Source organism: Pseudophryne corroboree, chromosome 3, assembly GCF_028390025.1.
Source record: "Pseudophryne corroboree isolate aPseCor3 chromosome 3, aPseCor3.hap2, whole genome shotgun sequence".
In the NCBI taxonomy this organism is placed as follows: domain Eukaryota; kingdom Metazoa; phylum Chordata; class Amphibia; order Anura; family Myobatrachidae; genus Pseudophryne; species Pseudophryne corroboree.
The window spans coordinates 418,316,047-418,336,763 of NC_086446.1; the positions used below are offsets into that span (position 1 = coordinate 418,316,047).

General features: G+C 47.5%; 1 protein-coding gene across 1 annotated transcript in view; it reads right to left on the bottom strand.

Annotated features, from left to right (window-relative positions):
* Window positions 1-8,449, bottom strand: part of GGT7 (gamma-glutamyltransferase 7) — a 198,515-nt gene extending 190,066 nt beyond the window's left edge. The window contains exon 1 of the mRNA XM_063960245.1: window positions 8,381-8,449. Within this exon, the coding sequence (XP_063816315.1) occupies window positions 8,381-8,417 (37 nt within the window). The 5' untranslated portion in view covers window positions 8,418-8,449. The remainder of the gene's footprint in view (window positions 1-8,380) is intronic.
* Between the last annotated feature and the right edge of the window lie 12,268 nt (window positions 8,450-20,717).

Below are 20,717 nucleotides of genomic sequence, written 5' to 3' on the forward strand. Positions count from 1 at the left end.
ATTATACCACAATGCCCGTGATATAGTATACAACACACCGTAATGCCTGACACATTATGACACACACCGCAATGTCCGTGATACATTATGCCACACACTGCAATGACCCTGAGACATTATACCACATACCACAATGCCCGTTATACCCTATGCCACACACCGCAATGCCCGTTATACATTATGCCACACTGCAATGCCCCTGAGACATTATACCACATACCACAATGCCGTGATATAGTATGCCACACACACCGTAATGCCTGACACATTATGACACACACTGCAATGTCCGTGATACATTATGCCACACACCGTAATGCCCATTACACATTAAGTCCTACAGTAAGGCTTCTAATTACTTTTAAATTACCTGCTCGTTGCCAGGGGTTTCATGCTCTTGGTTCCATGCACGGTGCCAGGGGTTTTCATGCTCAGTGTGTCATGCTCATTGCCAGGGGTTTCATGCACTGGGTGTCATGCTCGTTGCCAGGGGTTTCATGCACTGGGTGTCATGCTCGTTGCCAGGGATTTCATGCACTGGGTGTCATGCTCGTTGCTAGGGGGTAGTGCTTGTTGCTAGGGCTGTGCTCCCAGTGCCACATATGCCCCCAGTGCCAGATATTCCCCCACAGTGCCAGGTACTCACATGCCCCCAGTGCCAAATATAGCCCCCCCCCATGTGCCAGGTACACATATACCCCCCCAGTGCCACATATGCCCCCAGTGCCAGATATTCCCCCACAGTGCCAGGTACTCACATGCCCCCAGTGCCAAATATAGCCCCCCCATGTGCCAGGTACACATATACCCCCCCAGTGCCACATATGCCCCCAGTGCCAGATATTCCCCCACAGTGCCAGGTACTCACATGCCCCAGTGCCAAATATAGCCCCCCCATGTGCCAGGTACACAAATACCCACCCCAGTGCCACATATGCCCCCTCAGTGCCACATATGCCCCCCGAATTGCTCCCCCTCCCCCTGTGTCGAATATGCTCCCCCAGTGCCAGTTAAATCCCCCCCCCCCGCTCCCCCACTTCCCTGCGCTCCCCCGCTGTTTTGTGATGGAGGGACACGGAGGGCACAGCGCGCGCCTCTCCTGTGTCCCTCCTGCGTCTCCAGTGGGTCTGTTAAAGGAAGTGCCGGTTCGTGAGCCAATCAGAGCTCACGAACGGCACTTCATTTATAAGACCCGCTGGAGACCCAGGAGGGACACAGGAGAGGCGCGCGCTGTGCCCTCCGTGTCCCTCCATCACAGCATGTCAATCTGCGCTAAATCAGTGGCGGCGCCCCCGCAGCCCTGTGCCTCCAAGCCACCGCGAGGGCTGTGGGGGCAGTAGTTACGCCACTGCTTGGCGGGTCATATCGCTTCAATTTCCTGACGAAGCTCACTATTATTTGTCTGGCTACATTAACAAGCAGAGTTTTCTTTACTAGGTGGAAAACAATCCTCATCAGCTTCATGGGAGGCCTCTACACAGCCAACAGGGCCATCTGAAAGCTGAGGTCTTGTTACGCACACCAGTGCTAACAGGAGTATACCGGTGTATGAACAGAGAGGGATGCGAGGCAAAACGAACTCACAGACAGTATAACACAACATACACAGGAGGTGAAGGAATAACTAATAAACACAAAATGAACGGGCAAGCCCAAAGGCTCAGGAATTGGGTGTCTCCCTAGTGTCAGGAATGCTCAGATGGAATAGAGCGGACAATGAAGCGAGATGTAGTGATTTAACATGTGGAGCACCCAAAATGATGTTGCTAAGAGCAACAGGAAAAACCCCAAAGGGTTACCAACGGGTGTGGGAATAAACTCCTTGGTCAGAGATAGAAATATAGACACAAGGAGAGTATCCACAATCCTAACCCCCACTTGCAGGGCACAGGTTCAGCTTACTGCCACTAAACGGACACCTGGACGCCCTGCACAGTGAGGGAGGATTTAAGCAAGCAGGTCTGAGAGTACAGCCGCAAACCTGCTGGGTTCACAGAATAGCAAAAGAACCCCAGCAGGTTAAACAACTGACTCCAGTCTTACTGCTAGGTCTGGATTGGCAGAATGAAGTACCGAATCCCAAGGCCTATTCGCAGTAAGCAACAAGTAAATACAAAGTCACACAGTACTAGCTAACTCTCTGGAACTGACTAACAAACAAAGATTCAGCAGCATTTGCCTAGTCTGAGAGGATGGTTTATATAGCAGGTGCTATCCACGCCCCACTCAGACCTCACAGACTGTGAGCACAAAACCAGCGCCGGATTCCCTGCCGTGCACAGAGCCTGTAACCACTACACAGTAAAAACCCGGACCGGAGTATCAGCTGCGCTCAGGTTACTTCGCTAACACTTGCCTCCCGGTTGCCATGGCGACGTGGCAGTACAGAACAAGAGATCCTAACAGTACCCCCCCTCTGACGAAGGGTCAAAGAACCCCTACCACCGGGTTTATCGGGGAACTGCGAGAAGAAAGAGCGTATCAGTCTGGGGGCATGAAGATCACAACTGCGCACACACGACCGCTCCTCCGGGCCATACCCCTTCCAGTGCACCAAAAATGACAGCCGACCCCGAACCATCTTGGAGTCAAGAACCCTTTCAACCACAAACTCCCTCTGACCCCGTATCAGAAGAGGAGAAGGTCTTCCGCTGGAAGAAGGATTACTAACCGCCAGTTTTAAAAGGGAACAATGAAATGTTTTATTGATACCCAATGAACGGGGCAGATCTAACTGAAATGCCACCGGATTGATAACCCTGGTGATCTTATAAGGGCCGATGAACCGGGGGCCTAACTTATGAGATGGCTGTCTCAACTTCAAATTCTTGGTGGACAACCAGACGAAGTCTCCTAATTTAAAGCTGCAGGGTCTTCTCCGCTTATCAAAAACCCTTTTGGTCACTAATGACACAGACACAAGGGCTTTCTTAACTTTCCTCCAAATACCCCTAAGGGCCAAAACCACAGAGGAACCACCAGGCGTGGAATCCAGGGGGTCAAAAGAATTGGCCTTAGGATGATGCCCATACACACAAAGGAAGGGAGAGATCCCTGTAGCAGAGTGAGCCGCGTTGTTATAGGCAAACTCCGCCATGGACAGATGAGCAACCCAGTCAGTCTGACACTTGGAGACATAACACCTAAGGAACTGCTCCAAGGACTGGTTCACCCTCTCAGTCTGCCCATTAGACTGTGGATGGTAGCCTGACGACAAGCTCACAGAAATCTGGAGATCAGAACAAAATGCCCTCCAGAATTTGACCACAAACTGGGATCCACGGTCAGAGACCACATCAAGTGGCAACCCGTGGAGGCGCACAACATGCTGCATAAATAACTCAGACAGGCGTCTGGCCGATGGCAACCCAACCAGTGGAACGAAATGCGCCATCTTCGAAAACCTGTCAACGACAACCCAAATGGCTGTCATCCCCGAGGATTTGGGCAAATTCACCACAAAATCCATGGAAATGTGGGTCCATGGCTTAGATGGAATAGAGAGTGGATGTAATGGGCCGACAGGAACCCCTCTAGGAGTTTTATTTCGGGCACAAACGTCACATGCCCGAACCCACTGATCCACATCCCTAGCCACCGAGGGCCACCACACCGCCCTAGACAGCAACTCCCGAGTTCTGGCAATACCCGGATGCCCTGCCGACCTCTTGGCATGGAATTCCAGGAACACTCGCTGTCTTAACCTAGGAGGCACAAACAAGAGACCTACCGGAAGGTCTGGAGGAGCCTGCTCCTGTGCTCTAAGGACTAATGACAAGAGGTCCTGGGTAATGCCCACTTTAATACATGATGGGCAATGGCTCCTCGGTGGTCTCTTGGACTGGAGCAAAACTCTGCGAGAGCGCATCAGCCTTGATGTTTTTTGACCCAGGGCGATATGTTATCAAAAAATTAAAGCGCGCAAAAAACAAAGCCCATCGTGCTTGCCTGGCATTGAGCCGCTTCGCTGACTCTAAATATGCCAGATTCTTATGGTCGGTGAGAATTGAGACCACAAACTTAGCCCCCTCAAGCCAGTGTCTCCACTCCCCGAGTGCATCCTTTATAGCCAACAATTCCCGGTTACCCACATCATAATTCATCTCGGCAGACGAAAATTTACGGGGAAAAGTAAGCACAGGGATGAAGGCGATTATCAGACACCCCCATCTGAGAGAGCACTGCCCCAATACCTATCTCAGAGGCATCCACTTCTACCACAAAAGGACGCTCTGGATCTGGGTGTCGCAGCACCTTGGCCGAGACAAATGCCCTTTTGATACGGGCAAAGGCCGCTTTGGCCTCACAAGACCAGTGAGCAACATCCGCCCCTTTCTTAGTGAGTGCCACCAGGGGGCCACTATAGACGAAAATCCAGCGATGAACCGTCTATAAACATTTGCAAAGCCCAGAAAACGCTGAAGCGCCTTCAAACTAGTGGGCTGCACCCAATCCAGGACTGCCTGTACCTTAGAACCCTCCATTTGGAAACCTTCTGAGGAGATAATATACCCTAGAAATGCGATTTGCTGGACTTCAAATTCGCACTTCTCCAGCTTCGCCCCAAGCTGGTGGTCTCTGAGTTTCTGGAGGACTAAGCGTACATGCTTCCGATGTTCCTCCAGGGAATGGGAGAAGATTAGGATGTCATCTAGATAAACAACTAAAAATCTATCCAAATATTCCCTGAGCACATCGTTCATGAATTCCTGGAAGACTGCCGGGGCATTCGAGAGCCCAAAAGGCATCACCAAATATTCATAATGCCCTGAGTGGGTATTAAAGGCAGTCTTCCATTCATCCCCCTCTCTTATTCGGATTAGATAGTAAGCACCGCGTAGGTCAATCTTAGAAAAAATGGTGGCAGTACGAAGCTGGTCAAACAAAACCGAAATGAGAGGCAGTGGGTACGAGTTTTTAATCGTGATACGGTTCAATTCCCTGAAGTCGATGCAGGGTCGCAACGAACCGTCCTTTTTACCCACGAAGAAGAACCCCGACCCAACTGGGGACTGTGAGGGTCTGATAAATCCCTTAGCCAAGTTCTCCTGAATGTACTCTGCCATAGCCTGAGTCTCAGGACGTGACAGGGAGTACAACCTGCTCTTGGGAAGCTTAGCATCCGGCAACAAATCAATGGCACAGTCATAGGGGCGATGGGGAGGTAGTACCTCCACAACTTTTTTGGAGAACACATCCGCAAAATCTGCATAACATCCTGGCAATCCTGGCAAACTTAGCTGCGAGAGCCTGACTGGAAGGCTCAAGCAACTCCTGAAACAATCACTACCCCAACTAAGAATCTCCCCAGAGACCCAGTTAAATTGAGGGTTATAGGCCTTTAACCAGGGTAACCCCAAAACCAATGGGGCAAAAGAACAGACAGTCACATAGAAAGACAATTTTTCAGAGTGTGTGGCTCCAATAAACAAAGGAATTTGGCTGGTGCAGGAGGTAATTTTACCCTGGGACAATGGTTCCCCGTTTAACCCACAGATCTCAATCTCTGATGCCAAAGGTACTGAGGGAACAGAGTGTTCCAGGGCGAATTGACGGTCCATGAAAACCCCATCGGCCCCACTGTCAACAAAGGCCTCAGTCTTGACAGTTTGACCGAGGCTCTCCAAAGTCACCGGAATGAGAAAAGTCTTTTTGGGAAAATCTGACTTCTGGCCTGACAGGATATTTCCCATCACCCTCAGGCCCTGAAGTTTTCCGGCTTTTCTGGGCATGATACTACGACATGACCTTTATTCCCACAGTACAAACACAAACCCTGCTGTCTCCTCCGCGTCTTCTCACGCGAGGAGAGGCGGGTAGCCCCAATCTGCATAGGCTCCTCGGAATATTCCTCAGAGTCTGAGGTTCCCTTGGGAAAAAAGGAAACTGCGGTCTCCCTTTCAAGCCTACGCTCTCTCAGCCGTCTATCCACCCGGATGGATAACTGCATGAGCTGATCTAAGCTATCAGGCGAGGGATATTGTACCAGTTGGTCCTTTATCTGGTCAGAAAGGCCCCTTCGGTACTGGTTTCTCAGGGCTGGGTCATTCCACTGGGTATCATGAGCCAACCTCCGAAACTCCGTACTATAAACCTCAGCTGGCCGTCGCCCTTGCTTTAGGACCGTAATCTGAGCCTCGGCTGAAGCCATCTTGTCAGGGTCATCATACAAAATGCTCAGTGCCGTAAAAAAAGCATCAACACTTTTAAGCGACGGACAGTCAGGCTGCAACCCATATGCCCAGACCTGTGGGTCTCCTTGTAGCAAGGAAATCACCATGCCCACCCGCTGAATCTCCGACCCAGAAGACTGGGGCCTAAGCCTGAAATATAGTTTACAGCTCTCCTTGAAACAAAAGAACTGCGAGCGATCTCCAGAAAAACGATCCGGGAGATTTACTTTCGGCTCCTTAATCCCTAAACTTGCCGCTGCTGCTGCGGGAGCTCCGCTAGCGGCCTGCGGGGTGTTCATTTTAATGGACATCTCATTAAATTGTCGAGTCAGGACCTGCACCTGATCGACCACCTGTTGCAAAGTATTTTGAGGGGTATGCTCCATATTCCCACAAAATTTCAACAGGAGTAGGGCTGCTGAATATGTTACGCACACCAGTGCTAACAGGAGTATACCGGTGTATGAACAGAGAGGGATGCGAGGCAAAACGAACTCACAGACAGTATAACACAACATACACAGGAGGTGATGGAATAACTATTAAACACAAAATGAACGGGGAAGCCCAAAGGCTCAGGAATTGGGTGTCTCCCTAGTGTCAGGAATGCTCAGATGGAATAGAGCGGACAATGAAGCGAGATGTAGTGATTTAACATGTGGAGCACCCAAAATGATGTTGCTAAGAGCAACAGGAAAAACCCCAAAGGGTTACCAACGGGTGTGGGAATAAACTCCTTGGTCAGAGATAGAAATATAGACACAAGGAGAGTATCCACAATCCTAACCCCCACTTGCAGGGCACAGGTTCAGCTTACTGCCACTAAACTGACACCTGGACGCCCTGCACAGTGAGGGAGGATTTAAGCAAGCAGGTCTGAGAGTACAGCCGCAAACCTGCTGGGTTCACAGAATAGCAAAAGAACCCCAGCAGGTTAAACAACTGACTCCAGTCTTACTGCTAGGTCTGGATTGGCAGAATGAAGTACCGAATCCCAAGGCCTATTCGCAGTAAGCAACAAGTAAATACAAAGTCACACAGTACTAGCTAACTCTCTGGAACTGACTAACAAACAAAGATTCAGCAGCATTTGCCTAGCCTGAGAGGATGGTTTATATAGCAGGTGCTGTCCACGCCCCACTCAGACCTCACAGACTGTGAGCACAAAACCAGCGCCGGATTCCCTGCCGTGCACAGAGCCTGTAACCACTACACAGTAAAAACCCGGACCGGAGTATCAGCTGCGCTCAGGTTACTTCGCTAACACTTGCCTCCCGGTTGCCATGGCGACGTGACAGTACAGAACAGGAGATCCTAACAGGTCTACTAACATCGACCAAGATTAATGAACTGAAGGCTGGTATACACCAAGAAATAACGATATCATATTCAGATCCAATTGAAAATAAAGTGTATTCCATGCAGTTTTAGATTATGTACTAACATTCTGAAACCATTTACCATTCCTCTTTTGGTTAACCTTTAAAATCTGGGAGGTTTTTTGCCTTACTCTGTACATTTGATTTTCACTATGGTAACCTGATGTAACAGCCATTCATAAACTATAGAGGTGAACACAATCCATGGCCATATGAATCCCTGACCATATTAGGGAAATAAACTTCATCAATAATATAGAATTAAAAATACTGATACATGTAGATGAAGGGTTCATACAAGCTATGTTCATGATAATTTTTTTTTTAAAATAAAAAAATAATATGCAGTTATATATATACACACGCACACACACACACACACACACACACACATTAGGTATAACCCAGTGCTGTAGAGATATTTGATCTTCGTTGTTGCAGACTTAGGGTTACTGAATCCAGAGTGTCTCAGGACCTGTACCCACCTGCACTACACTGCCATGGTAAGTAGAGGATCTTAAACTGTTTTACTGCATTCGCCGTCTTACACTGCATTCAGAAAACTGAAAATAGGAAACATTGGCCCTCATTCAGCATGGATTGCATTTGTAAAGCTGCTCTCAGGCAGCCTTGCAAATGCCATCCATAGTAATGCAAATACAGTAGGAGGCGTTAAACACCTCCTTGCTGCATTTGCAATCCCAGCGTTGTGATCATGTTGCAGACTGGAGTCAACATTGCAACTGATGTTCACGATGTTTCTCTGCTTACTCGGGCTGGACATCGCAGGGGGCCTTGCAAGGACAATTCTGTGTCTAACAAGCATACCTTGGCCTCCCCACTCCCGGAAACCGTGGGCCTCCATTTCCGTAAACGCTGGCCATCTCCGCCCCCAAACACAGAGGCTGTTGTAAAAGTACGAGCTTCACACAGGACCTTCTCTGCACATACCATGATTGGAAAAATGCTAAGGAGATCGCTGTGCGATCCATGCTGAATTAGCCACATTGTCCTCTAGAGAAATAATAGTCACCATCATCTATTATTATAAGGTCCCAGAAACACACAGTGATGGGCAGTATGTGCCTTGATAAGCTGGAATGTCAGTTAGGGCTGTGTAGTCTGCACAACAAACCAACAAAATGTACTGCAGTAAAATGGTAGTACAAGGTATTGTCATCTCCATCACATAACTCATCAGGCTACTTGCACAATATAACTTGTTGTGGGGGCGCAGACTAGCCTAAACAGCAAGTAAAGCCAGTATTTTCACTAAGCAAAAAAAAAAAAAAACGAAAAACCCAAAGCATTTGCACACCTTGCTTGCAGTGCTACATGATTTCTTCAAAAGTGCAATTTGTACCAACTTTAAATCAGCCCATCATTAGTACAGTCTATATCCCTGTACCACTACTGACACTTATGAATGTGTTAATGCGATCACTGATACGTCTATGTTTTTATGTTTGAAGCTAGAGTCAGAACATCTCTACTGACTCCACAGCCCTGGTGTTGGTGCAGAGTATGGAATCAAAACGGGAATACTATAGTTTCCAGCGTTCTTCCACAATATAAGTTTTTACTCCAAGACGGATTAGCTGTCGAGCAAGATTATATTATCCTTTATTAACATGGCTCCACAAGGGTTTTGCAGCACCTGCCATAGTACATAACAGAAGCAGTGCAAACAAAACATAACAAACAGTAAAAAAGATTGCAGAACATAGGAAACAAGCTATTAAAGCACTGCTGCACATTCAGTCATAATACCCATAAAAGCTGAGGCGGCAGAACCCTGGGGTTTGATGCCGTTGATGGAAATGGGAAAGAGAAGGAATATTATTTGTATATATCACAGTAAAGTTACAGGTTAGTGTGCCAATATCAGTTACAAGAACATCCAGCCATATAAAATTACTATCCTTAGTTAGGTAAGAGCAAACAAGGTAGTAATCTGTTTCCCAGTAAAATTCTGAGCAGGAGTTTCCCAATCATTTTACCACACCCTGACTTAATTAGCGGGTTCACCCACAACTGCATTTTTGAACTGTGTATGTGTTTTTCTCCTCCAATGACCTTGGCACCAAATTAGGAAATATAGGAAGTACAAGCCTTACAGTATTGAGAACATATTATAACCCATATGTAGATTATGCAGCTGAGCAGAATCCGCTGCATATCAGGTTGCCGAAAAATGTTTAACTAAGCAGATCATTATAGTTTGAAGGTAGTAAAATAAATATGTACATAATGAACTTATTTAGAGTTTTAACCATACACACACATTTATACATACAGATATTTATAGTTGGGCACAAATAGCAAGTAGGATCAGGACTGTACCCAGTATGATTTAGTGCAGGGCTGGCCAAACCAGTCCTCGAGATCTAACAACAGTTCACATTTTCCAGACCACCTAGCTGGTGCACAGGTGTAGTCATTTCTAATTAAGATGTGCTGCATTCATTCCTAACTGACCATTCTACAGGTCTCCAGGAGGCCTGGAAAATATGAACTGTTGGTAGATCTCAAGGACTGGTTTGGCCAGCCCTAATTTAGTGCTTCCCACGGTTATTTGCTGTTACGGTTATCAATTTGTTTCCGCCGGCAACCAGTAGATGGCACCTTAGCGGAGCTATTCAATTGTAGCTCCATTCAGGTGCGATGGCTGCCAGCATTTGCATTTCAGCTTGAACACCCTGCGATATCACCAATATCTGCTGCAGTCTCCTGTAGATACATCCAGGGGGTATATATTTTACAGTGCCGCAAATATTAAATTGATAGAGTCCCCTAAATAACATTGTGTTTTTTTGTAAAAATCCAAATACAGAATCTGTAAACAAATGTGTAGATTTTTATAGTAATACGTCTCCTTATTTGTGCAACAGGTATAGCCCTCCTAACAGTTCCTCTGGTTACCAGAAATTTGTGGGCCCCATACCAACATTTTGTTTCTGCTTGTGCAACAGTGCATGGACCCATATGATTTCAGAGGCATCTGTGTTACTTCTGTAGACTCTGGCAGCCTAGCCAGGTTCATGTGACGACAATGCTGATTGCAGAGACCAGGGCTGCCTGCTAAAGTCTCCACAAAAGGTAGGGGATGACTCTGTAATTGCCTTAGCATGGGAGCAGGAGAGGGGGAGGCTGCCCTAACTACCCCCATGATTACATATAAATCCACCATCTGATACAACCCTACCCACTGCTGGCCTAACTACCCTCATCGTTACATAACAACCTACCACCTGCTGATGCAGCTATGTAAGCCAGTTTTCTTGTTTTGCCTATTTATGTACTCTGTAATTGGGCACTGCGGCTCCCTTGTGGTGCCATATAAAGGATAATAGCATTAATAATAAAACCCACCACATGACACCCCCCTACCCAATGCTGCCCTAAATATGTTAATGAGTACCCAGCACCTGACACCTCCCTATCCACTGCTGCCCTCATGATTATATAACAACCTACCACCTGCTGATGCAGCTATGTTTATATACCCTGTACTTTTCCTATATTGTCTTGAACTGGAAGTCAGTTTTCTTGTTTTGCCTATTTATGTACTCTGCAGATCCCTTGTGGCCCCATATTAAAAAAAGACAGTACACTACCTGACAACCGCCTAACCACTGCTGCCCTAACTACCCTCAGAATTACATACCACCCACCACCTGACACCTCCCTACCCACTGCTGCCCTAACTACCCTCATGATTACATACCAATACACCACCAGCTGATGCAGCTTTGTTTATATACCCTGTACTTGTGCTATATTGTATTGAACTGTCAGTCATTGTTTTCTTGTTTTGCTTATGTACTCTGTAATTTGGTGCTGTGGATCCCTTGTGGCACCATATAAATAAAGAATAATAAAACCCACCAACACCCCTCTACCCACTAATACTCTAACTACCCTCATGATTACATACCAACCCACAACCTGACACCTCCCTACCCACATTCATGATTACATACCAACCCTCACAATGGAAATATAATTTCTGCAGTGGGGTACACTGGTATTCCACAGGGAATAACATTGGGGTGTAGAGTAGGAATTTGATCCAAGGCACCAACAGGCTAAAAGCTTTGACTGTTCCCAAGATGCTCCGCGCCACCCCCTCTATAACCCCACCTCCGTGCACAGGAGCTCAGTTTGTAAGTTGGTGCCTGCAGTGCAGGCGGGTGTAGTAGGGTATTCCATGACGTGGCGCTCCCTGATTGGCTGAAGGGACCCTCTTGACAGGAGTCATGGGGGGTCCCGACATTCGGGGAAAGGGGATCCATGTGTAAACATGGATCCCCTTTCAGTTCGTGGGTCGGGTGAGCGGTTTGTTTTTTTTGCCAAGTCCCTGGATTGTAACTTTTAAGAAGAGGACTGATCTACACCAGATTCTTTGTAAGTATAATTTTATTTACAGGTAACCCTGGATTCTACTGGACAAGGGGACAGAGTGCTTCAGGTCAACATAGGTAAGTATGTGTGAATGTAAGTGTGCATGTATGTACATTAAACTTGTACTGTCACGGTGTCTGTGTTATGTTTTTATTTGGGTATTTTTTTGTAGTAGAACTACAGGTACCAGCGGGCCCGTTCTCCCCCGCATGCTGGTACTTGTGGTTCTCCAAGTACCAGCTTGCAGGGGAGGCTTGCTGGGACTTGTAGTTCTGCTACAAAAACACAATGGGGATAATTCCAAGTTGATCGCAGCAGGAAATTTTTTAGCAGTTGGGCAAAACCATGTGCACTGCAGGTGTGGCAGATATAACATTTGCAGAGAGTTAGATTTGGGTGGGTTATTTTATTTCTGTGCAGGGTAAATACTGGTTGCTTTATTTTCACACTGCAAATTAGATTGCAGATTGAACACACCCCACCCAAATCTTAAGGCCCCCATCCACTAGTCCGATTTGGGCAGTTTTCTTCAGATTTCGACACATCTGACCGTCATATCTGAAGAAAAGTGTCACATTGGATGGCTCTTCAGATCCAATGCTCACTCCCGTGTCAGATATGTCTGAACTACAGATCCCTGAGGCTGCCTCAACTATTTATCTGAATCTGAAGAAAGCAGGTGCACATCGGATTGTTTTTTTTACTTCAGATGTATCTGATCAGATTCATCTGAAGCGTCACTTAACTGGCATCTCCCTGACCACTCCCACCCACCAAGAGGGGGAACAGCGGCAGCAGCAGCATCAGATCAATCGCATGTAGCATGTGTGCATCAGATATATCTGATGCGATCTGGCACATGATATATCGCATCAGATATATCTGAAGTGAATGTAATTAAACTTAAAGCCAGGGTCTGTTTCAATTCCCGGGACGCTCCCGGGAGAGTTCAAGAGAAATCTGATGCTATCTGCAGTTCAGACAAGTCTGAGTAGTGGATGGCCACCTTAACTCTCTCTGCACATGTTATATCTGCCTCCCCTGCAGTGCACATGGTTTTGCCCAATTACTAACAGAATTCCTGCTGCGATCAACTTGGAATTACCCCCAATATTCTTTTTTTTACACAAAAGGCTATCAGCCTCCCATACATCATCCACGGATGGGAGGGGACAGCCTCGGGCTTCACCCCCGGTCCTTGGGTGGCTGGAGGGGGGGACCCCTTGATTTAAGGGGTCCCCACTCCTCCAGGGTACCCCGGCCAGGGGTGACTAGTTGGTGATTTAATGCCAGGGCCGCAGGGACCAATATAAAAGTGTCCCCCGGCTGTGGCATTATCTCTCTGACTAGTGGAGCCCGGTGCTGGTGTTAAAAATACGGGGGACCCCTACGTTTAGTGACCCCCGTATTTTTTGCACCAGGACCAGGCGCAGAGCTCGGTGCTGGTTGTTTAAATATGGGGGAACCCTACACCATTTTTTCCCTGTATTTTTACAACCAGGACCGGCTCAAAGAGCCCGAGGCTGGTTACGCTTAGGATGGGGGACCCTACGCAATTTTTATTTTTTATTTTTAACACTTTCTGCACTCATAATATACACAATGAAGCCCTGCACGGGTCTCACAGATCCGGCCGGGATTCATTGTATTTTGTCAAGCAGTGTTTCACTAATCACTCCCGTAATACACTGCCTGACATTACGAATGACATCGACATTGGAAATTACGAAAATGCAGAATACGACAGCATAGTAAATGAGACGTAAAAAACCCAAAAAGTTGCAAATTCACACTGCAGATGTCATTTGTGTTTAATCTCCCACCAAATCCCTACAATTACGAATCTTAGTAAATATACCCTTGGGTCTGCCTTTTCTAATTTACTGACTATGCTGGTAACTAAACTTGCGCCACCTATGGGACCTCCTGTCCCTTATCAGCCTTATATGGTCCCTGCGGTTAATCCGCCATGGACAGATACTCTGTCCACTCAGTTACACCACTTGAATAACTCTTTGGATAAACGTATTTCTTACCCTGTCCCGCCTAAGCAGTCCTCTAAGCGTGATGTTACTTCCTCTCAATCCACGCATGTTCCAGATACCTCTTCCGATGAAGATGGTGTGTATACTGACCCCACAGATGCTGATCATGACGTTTCTGATGTGGAATCTGTTTCACAGGTGGATGTTCCTGATCTCTTAAGGGGGGTACACGCGGAGAGATCTATGTTTAAAATCTAAGCAATCTGACTAGATTGCTTAGATTTTAAGCACGGGTCTGCCGTGTGTATACCCCGCGCATCGCTATCGCTGGTGCTAGATTGAGCCTGCATGCAGGCTCAATCTAGCGGGTCGCTCACTTCAGCACTGTGTGAAGTGAGCAGCCCCCCATCGTTGCCCCCCCTCGCTCAGCACATCACGCTGTGCTGAGCGGGGGGGGGGAGAGATGTGTGCTGAGCGGTCTGTGCAGAGCCGGCCCCAACCAATATGATGCCCTAGGCAAGATTTTGGCTGGTGCCCCCTAGCACCACCGCTGGTTCCGCCTCTGACCTTACACCTCTTTCCCAGCACCATCACCCCTCACCCATAGCAGTCCTTATTTTGGTGTTTGTACCCTCTATACTTTAAATAGGAACAGCTCGCAAATTTGGTGCACAGCCCAAAAAGGGGTGTGTTTTTGCTGGCAAGGGGCATGGCCACACAACAGTAACCCCAATTCCAATTACGCCACACAGTACTGCAACTTTATTCACATTTAATCATGCAATAGTGTCCATAATTCATATTACATCCCACAGTAGTATCACTTTACCTTATAAACGTTACTCCTCACAGTAGAGCCCCTTATTCACATTACATCACACTGAATTGCTCCTTATTCACATTACACCACACCCTATTGCTCTTTAGTCACAATAGACGACACAGTAGTGCCCTTTCTATATGCAATGCCACATAGTAGAGTACCTTATACACATAATGCCACACATTAGTAATGCATTTATACACATAATTCCACACAGTAATGCCCCTTACACATATGAGACACCTTATTAATGTCCTTATAAACATAATGCGCCTTACACATTATGACACCTTTATTAATGCCCTTTTGCACATAATTTCCCTTACATATGCCGCACATTATTAATGCCCTTATACACATAATGACACACACAGTGCCACCTACACATTTGCTGCACATTATTAGTGCCCCTTTACACATAATGACACACATAGTGCCACCTACACATTTGCTGCACATTATTAGTGCCCCTTTACACATGACAAATACAGTAGTACCCTGTTACACATATGCCGCACATTATTAATGCCCTTATACACATAATGACACACATAGTGCCCCTTACACATATGTTGCACATTATTAATGCATTTTTACATGACACACATAATGCTCCTTACACGTATTCTGAACACTACTGCACAACCAACCCACTCACATGCACACAGCACTCACACTGCCACTAACACTGTGACCTCTGCCTCTGCTTGGATACAGATGTGTCCTCATAAATCTTGCCTCAATGCTAATGTCGGGCACCTTTTTTTTAATGAAAATGCATCTTATTTGCATTGCTATCTGGCTAGGATGCACAAGCAGCTTCTGCTGATTAAAATGATATGCAGCATGCCTATATACTGTGCGAGACTGTGGCTGTATCTGCATATGAAATGCTACACACAGAATATAGGCATGCCGCATATCATTTTAATCAGCAGAATCTGCTGATGCCCCTAGGCATATCAAATGCCCTAGGCAATTGCCTAGTTTGCCTATGCCTATGGCCGGCTCTGGGTCTGTGTTAAGATCGCTCAGCAAACATCTCTCCCGTTAGTACCCCCCTTTAGAGGCTATCAGGCTCATTCTTCACATTGATGATGATCGTGAGCCTGCTACTACATCTAAGAAACCGGACAGGTTCAAACGTCAGAAGGTTACTAAATTGGTTTTACCTCATTATGATCACTTGGTTGACATACGTCTGGAATCCTGGGAGAACCCAGGAAAGAAATTCACCCCGCACAAGAAGATGCTAGCCCGCTATCCCCTTGCGGAAGAATTGAGTAAAAATTGGGAAACGCCACCGCCGGTGGACTCACAAATCGCTCAGCTGGTGGTGTCATCTGCTCTGCCTGTCACTACCGTCACTTCTCTCAAGGAGCCGATGGATAAGTGTGTGGAGGGCTGCTTAAAAGCTATCTATACCCTTGCAGGGGCTGCGCATAGGCCCACCATTGTGGCTACTTGGGCCGCAGAAGCTATTGAGGCGTGAGCTCAGGAAATGGAGACTGAGATTCTGTCCGATTTTCCTGAATATGCCAGGCAATGTCTCTCTTATATTGTCACGGCATCTCATTACATTAAAGAGGCAGCTTCAGATGCCGGTGTTCTGGCGGCCAAGTCTGCCACGGCATCCATTTTGGCTCGCCATATTCTCTGGTTACGGTCCTGGTCGGTGGACTTGGACTTTAAGAAAACCCTGGAGGTGCTCCCGGTTAAGGGAAACATCCTCTTTGGTGAGGATCTCAACAAGATTGTCGCTGACTTGGCGTCTGCTAAGACTGCATGTCTACCTAGGACTACTCCTCCGGGTAAAGCAAAGGGTCAGGCGTACCCGAAACAATCTTGCACTTCCAAAACCACCATGCCCAGTGCCTAAACGTGCCAGTGCTGCCCGTCAGCCTGTTTCCAAATCTGACAAGCCTGCATCATGACAGGGCGGGCCTCCCCCCTGGGGGATCCCAGGGTGGGAAGCCGACTTCTACAGTCCACCCAGGTATGGTTGAAGACCCCTTCAGACGCTTGGGTATGGAAAGTCGTCACTCACGGATACGCTATATCCTTCAAGACACGTCCCCCTCCTCGCTGTTGCCTGACAGACATCCCTTCGGATCAGGTGAGGGCAACAACTCATCGTTTAGTGGTACAATCCCTCCTGGACACCGGAGTGGTAGTGCCGGTGCCTCTGGCTCAGAGGGGCAGGAGGTGCTTTTCAACACTGTTCCTAGTCCCCAAACCAAATGGTTCCTCCCGGCCCATTCTCAACCTCAAATCTTTGAAAATGTTTGTGAGGGTCTCCAAGTTTCGTATGGAGACCCGTCGCTCTACTGTCATGGCTTTGGAACCAGGAGACTATATGGTATCCCTGGATATACAGGATGCTTACCTGCATATCCCTATTGCCATGTCACATCTGCAATACCTGCGGTTTGCTATTGGCAATCTCCATTACCAATTCCAGGCCTTACAGTTTGGTTTGACCACGGCTCAGCGAATTTTCACCAAGGTCATGGCAGTTATGACTGCTTCACTCCGCCATCGGGGCATCCGTATCCTGCCATATCTGTACGACCTGCTGATCCTGGCTAATTCCCCAGAAGTTCTCCTCCATCATTTGGATCTGACGGTCTAGTTTCTGCAAGCCCACGGGTGACTCATCAACTTGAAGAAATCATCCCTGGTCCCTGCCCAGAGCATGGTGCATCTGGGAGCGTTGTTGGACACACACAACCAGAGGTTGTTTTTGTCACAGGAGAAAGGCCTGAAGCTTCAGGACAAGATACGTTGCTTCCTCTCTCGTCCGCGTGAGTCGATACACTCGGCGATGCAAGTACTAGGCCTCATGGTGTCGGCTTTCGACATGGTGGAGTATGCTCAATTTCATTCCTGCCCTCTGCAGAAACTGATTCTTGCCAAGTGGGACAGCCTGCCTCACCGGATCAGGTCTCAAATGATCTCCTTGTCTCTCGAGGTCCGTCTGTCACTGACCTGGTGGCTACAGGACCAACGATTGAGCAGGGGTCGTCCCTTCTGGATCTTCAACTGGGTCCTTCTGACGACGGATGCCAGTCTGAGAGGTTGGGGCGCGGTGTTGGAGCAACACTCTTTTCAGGAGTTGCTGGAATTCTGGAATTGCGGGCAGTGTTCAATGCTCTGAAACTGGCCCAGCATCTGGTACTGAACAGGCCTGTTCAAGTACAGTCAGACAACGCCACCACGGTGGCGTACATAAATCATCAAGGTGGCACTCGAAGCCGCATAGCAATGATGGAAGTGTCAAAGATTCTTCAATGGGCAGAACGCCATCTGCCAGCCACATCGGCAGTGTTTATTCCGGGGGTCCCCAACTGGGAAGCGGACTTCCTCAGTCATCAGGACGTACACGCTGGAGAATGGAGCCTTCATCCAGAAGTATTTCAACTCCTATTGGACAAGTGGGGCCTACCAGATGTAGACCTGATGGCGTCTCGACACAATCACAGGGTTCCGGTCTTCGGAGCAAGAACAAGTGATCCTCAAGCAGCGTTCGTGGACGCACTGGCAATTCCATGATACTTTCGTCTGCCGTACGTGTTCCCTCCGGTGTCACTCCTGCCCAGAGTAGTGAGGACGTTCAAGCAAGAAGGAGGAATCTTTCTTCTAATAGCTCCAGCGTGGCCCAGACAGCATTGGTTCTCAGACCTACAGGGTCTCTCGCTAGAGCGTCCTCTTCTGCTTCCGCAATGACCAGACCTCCTCGTTCAGGGCCATTGTGTTTACCAGGATTTGGGCCGACGCTTTGATGGCGTGGCTCTTGAAGCTTCCGTACTGAGGGCCAAAGGATTTTCTGAGGCGGTCATTCAAACTACGTTGAAGGCCCGTAAGCCGGCTTCTGCTCAGATTTACCATAGGGTCTGGAATTCTTACTTTGCTTGGTGCACCTCTAACAATCATGACGTTTACAGGTTTAGTACAGCCAAACTTTTGGCCTTCCTACAACAGGGCCTGGACTTGGGCCTTCAGCTGGCCTCCCTCAAGGTTCATATTTCTGCCTTGTCGGTATGGTTTCAGAGAAGAATTGTGACTCTGCCTGATGTTCATACATTCACTCAGGGTGTTTTACGGATTCAACCTCCCTATGTCCCTCCTGTGGCTCCTTGGGATTTGTTGGCGGTTCTGGAGGCTTTGCAAGAGTCTCCGTTTGAACCTCTTGAATCTGCGGAACTTAAGTGGCTTTCTCTCAAGGTCTTGTTTCTGCTGGCTATTGCCTCTGCTGGACGGGTATCAGATTTGGGTGCCTTGTCTTGTAGGTCCCCCTATCTGATTTTTCACCGTGACCGGGCGGTTCTTCGGATGCGCCCTGGTTATCTACCTAAGGTGGTGTCTTCTTTCCACCTTAACCAGGAGATTGTGGTTCCGGCCTTTGTCTCTCCGGATTATTCTCCAAAGAGCGGTCTTTGGATGTGGTAAGGGCTCTCCGTATCTATGTGAAGAGGACAGCCTCCGTTAGGACGTCTGATTCTCTCTTTGTACTGTTTGGTTTTCACAAACGTGGCTGGCCTGCTCACAAGCAGTCCCTGGCCAGATGGATTAGAATGGTAATTGCACATGCTTATGTACAGGCTGGCCTTCCAGCTCCTGCTATCATCAAAGCCCATTCTACTTGGTCAGTTGGACCTTCTTGGGCGGCCCGCCGTGGTGCGACCCTTGAACAATTGTGCAAGGCGGCTACGTGGTCCTCAGTGAACACGTTCATAAGGTTCTATGCCTTCAATACTTCCGCCTCCCAGGATGCTTCCTTTGGACGCTGGGTTCTTGTGCCCACTACAATTCGTCCACTCCCATAAGGAATTGCTTTAGGACATCCCCGATGTTATTCCCTGTAGAATACCAGTGTACCCCGCTGCAGAAATGGAAATTTATGGTAAGAACTTACCTTTGTTAAATCTTTTTCTGCGAGGTACACTGGATCCCACAGGGCGCCTACCCTGACGCACTTAGCTTCTTTGGGTTGGTATGGCATTAGCCGCTGATACCTTCTCCTTTCGTGAGAATGTGATGTCTGTGGCTACTAACTGTTGTCGTCTCTTTTACCTGCTACTACATTGGATTGGTTAACAAAACTGAGCTCCTGTGCACGGAGGCGGGGTTATAGAGGAGGCGGCGCTGAGCATCTTGGGAACAGTCAAAGCTTTTAGCCTGTTTGTGCCTCGCATCAAGATCCTACTCTACACCCCGATGTTATTCCCTGTGGAATCCAGTATACCTCGAAAAAAGATATTTAACAAAGGTAATTTCTTACCATAAATCTCCTTATTAATGAACACTAATAATTATAAATCCCTAGGTCTTAAAGACACAGTCCTCTCTTGGTTCCTATCCTACCTATCTAATCGCTCCTTCAGAGTTCGCTTCTCTGAATCCACCTCCTCTTCACTACCTCGTTCAGTTAGATTACCACAAGGCTCGGTCTTAGGTCCTCTGCTTTTCTCAATCTATACCACATCTCTTGTGAAACTAACCCTCTCTTTTGGATTTCAGTATCATCTGTACGCAGATGATACTCAAATCTACGTATCCTCCCCAGATTTGTCACCATTTGTATTGGTTAAGGTCACAGAATACCTTTCTGCTGTTTCATCTTGGATGTCATCTCGCCACCTCAAACTTAATATTTTCAAAACAGAGCTACTTATATTTCCACCGGCCAATAGTAGTTAACAGCCTGATATCTCTATCACTGTTGACAACTCAACAATCAATCCTACCCCACAAGCTCGCTGCCTAGATGTCATACTTGACTCAGAACTGTCCTTTGCTCCCCACATTCAATCGGTCTCAAAATCATGTTACATGCATCTAAAAAACATATCCAAAATACGACCATACCTTACACAAGACACTGCAAAAACTCTAATCCATGCTCTCATTATCTCCCGCGTTGATTATTGCAATAGTCTTCTTACTGGACTTA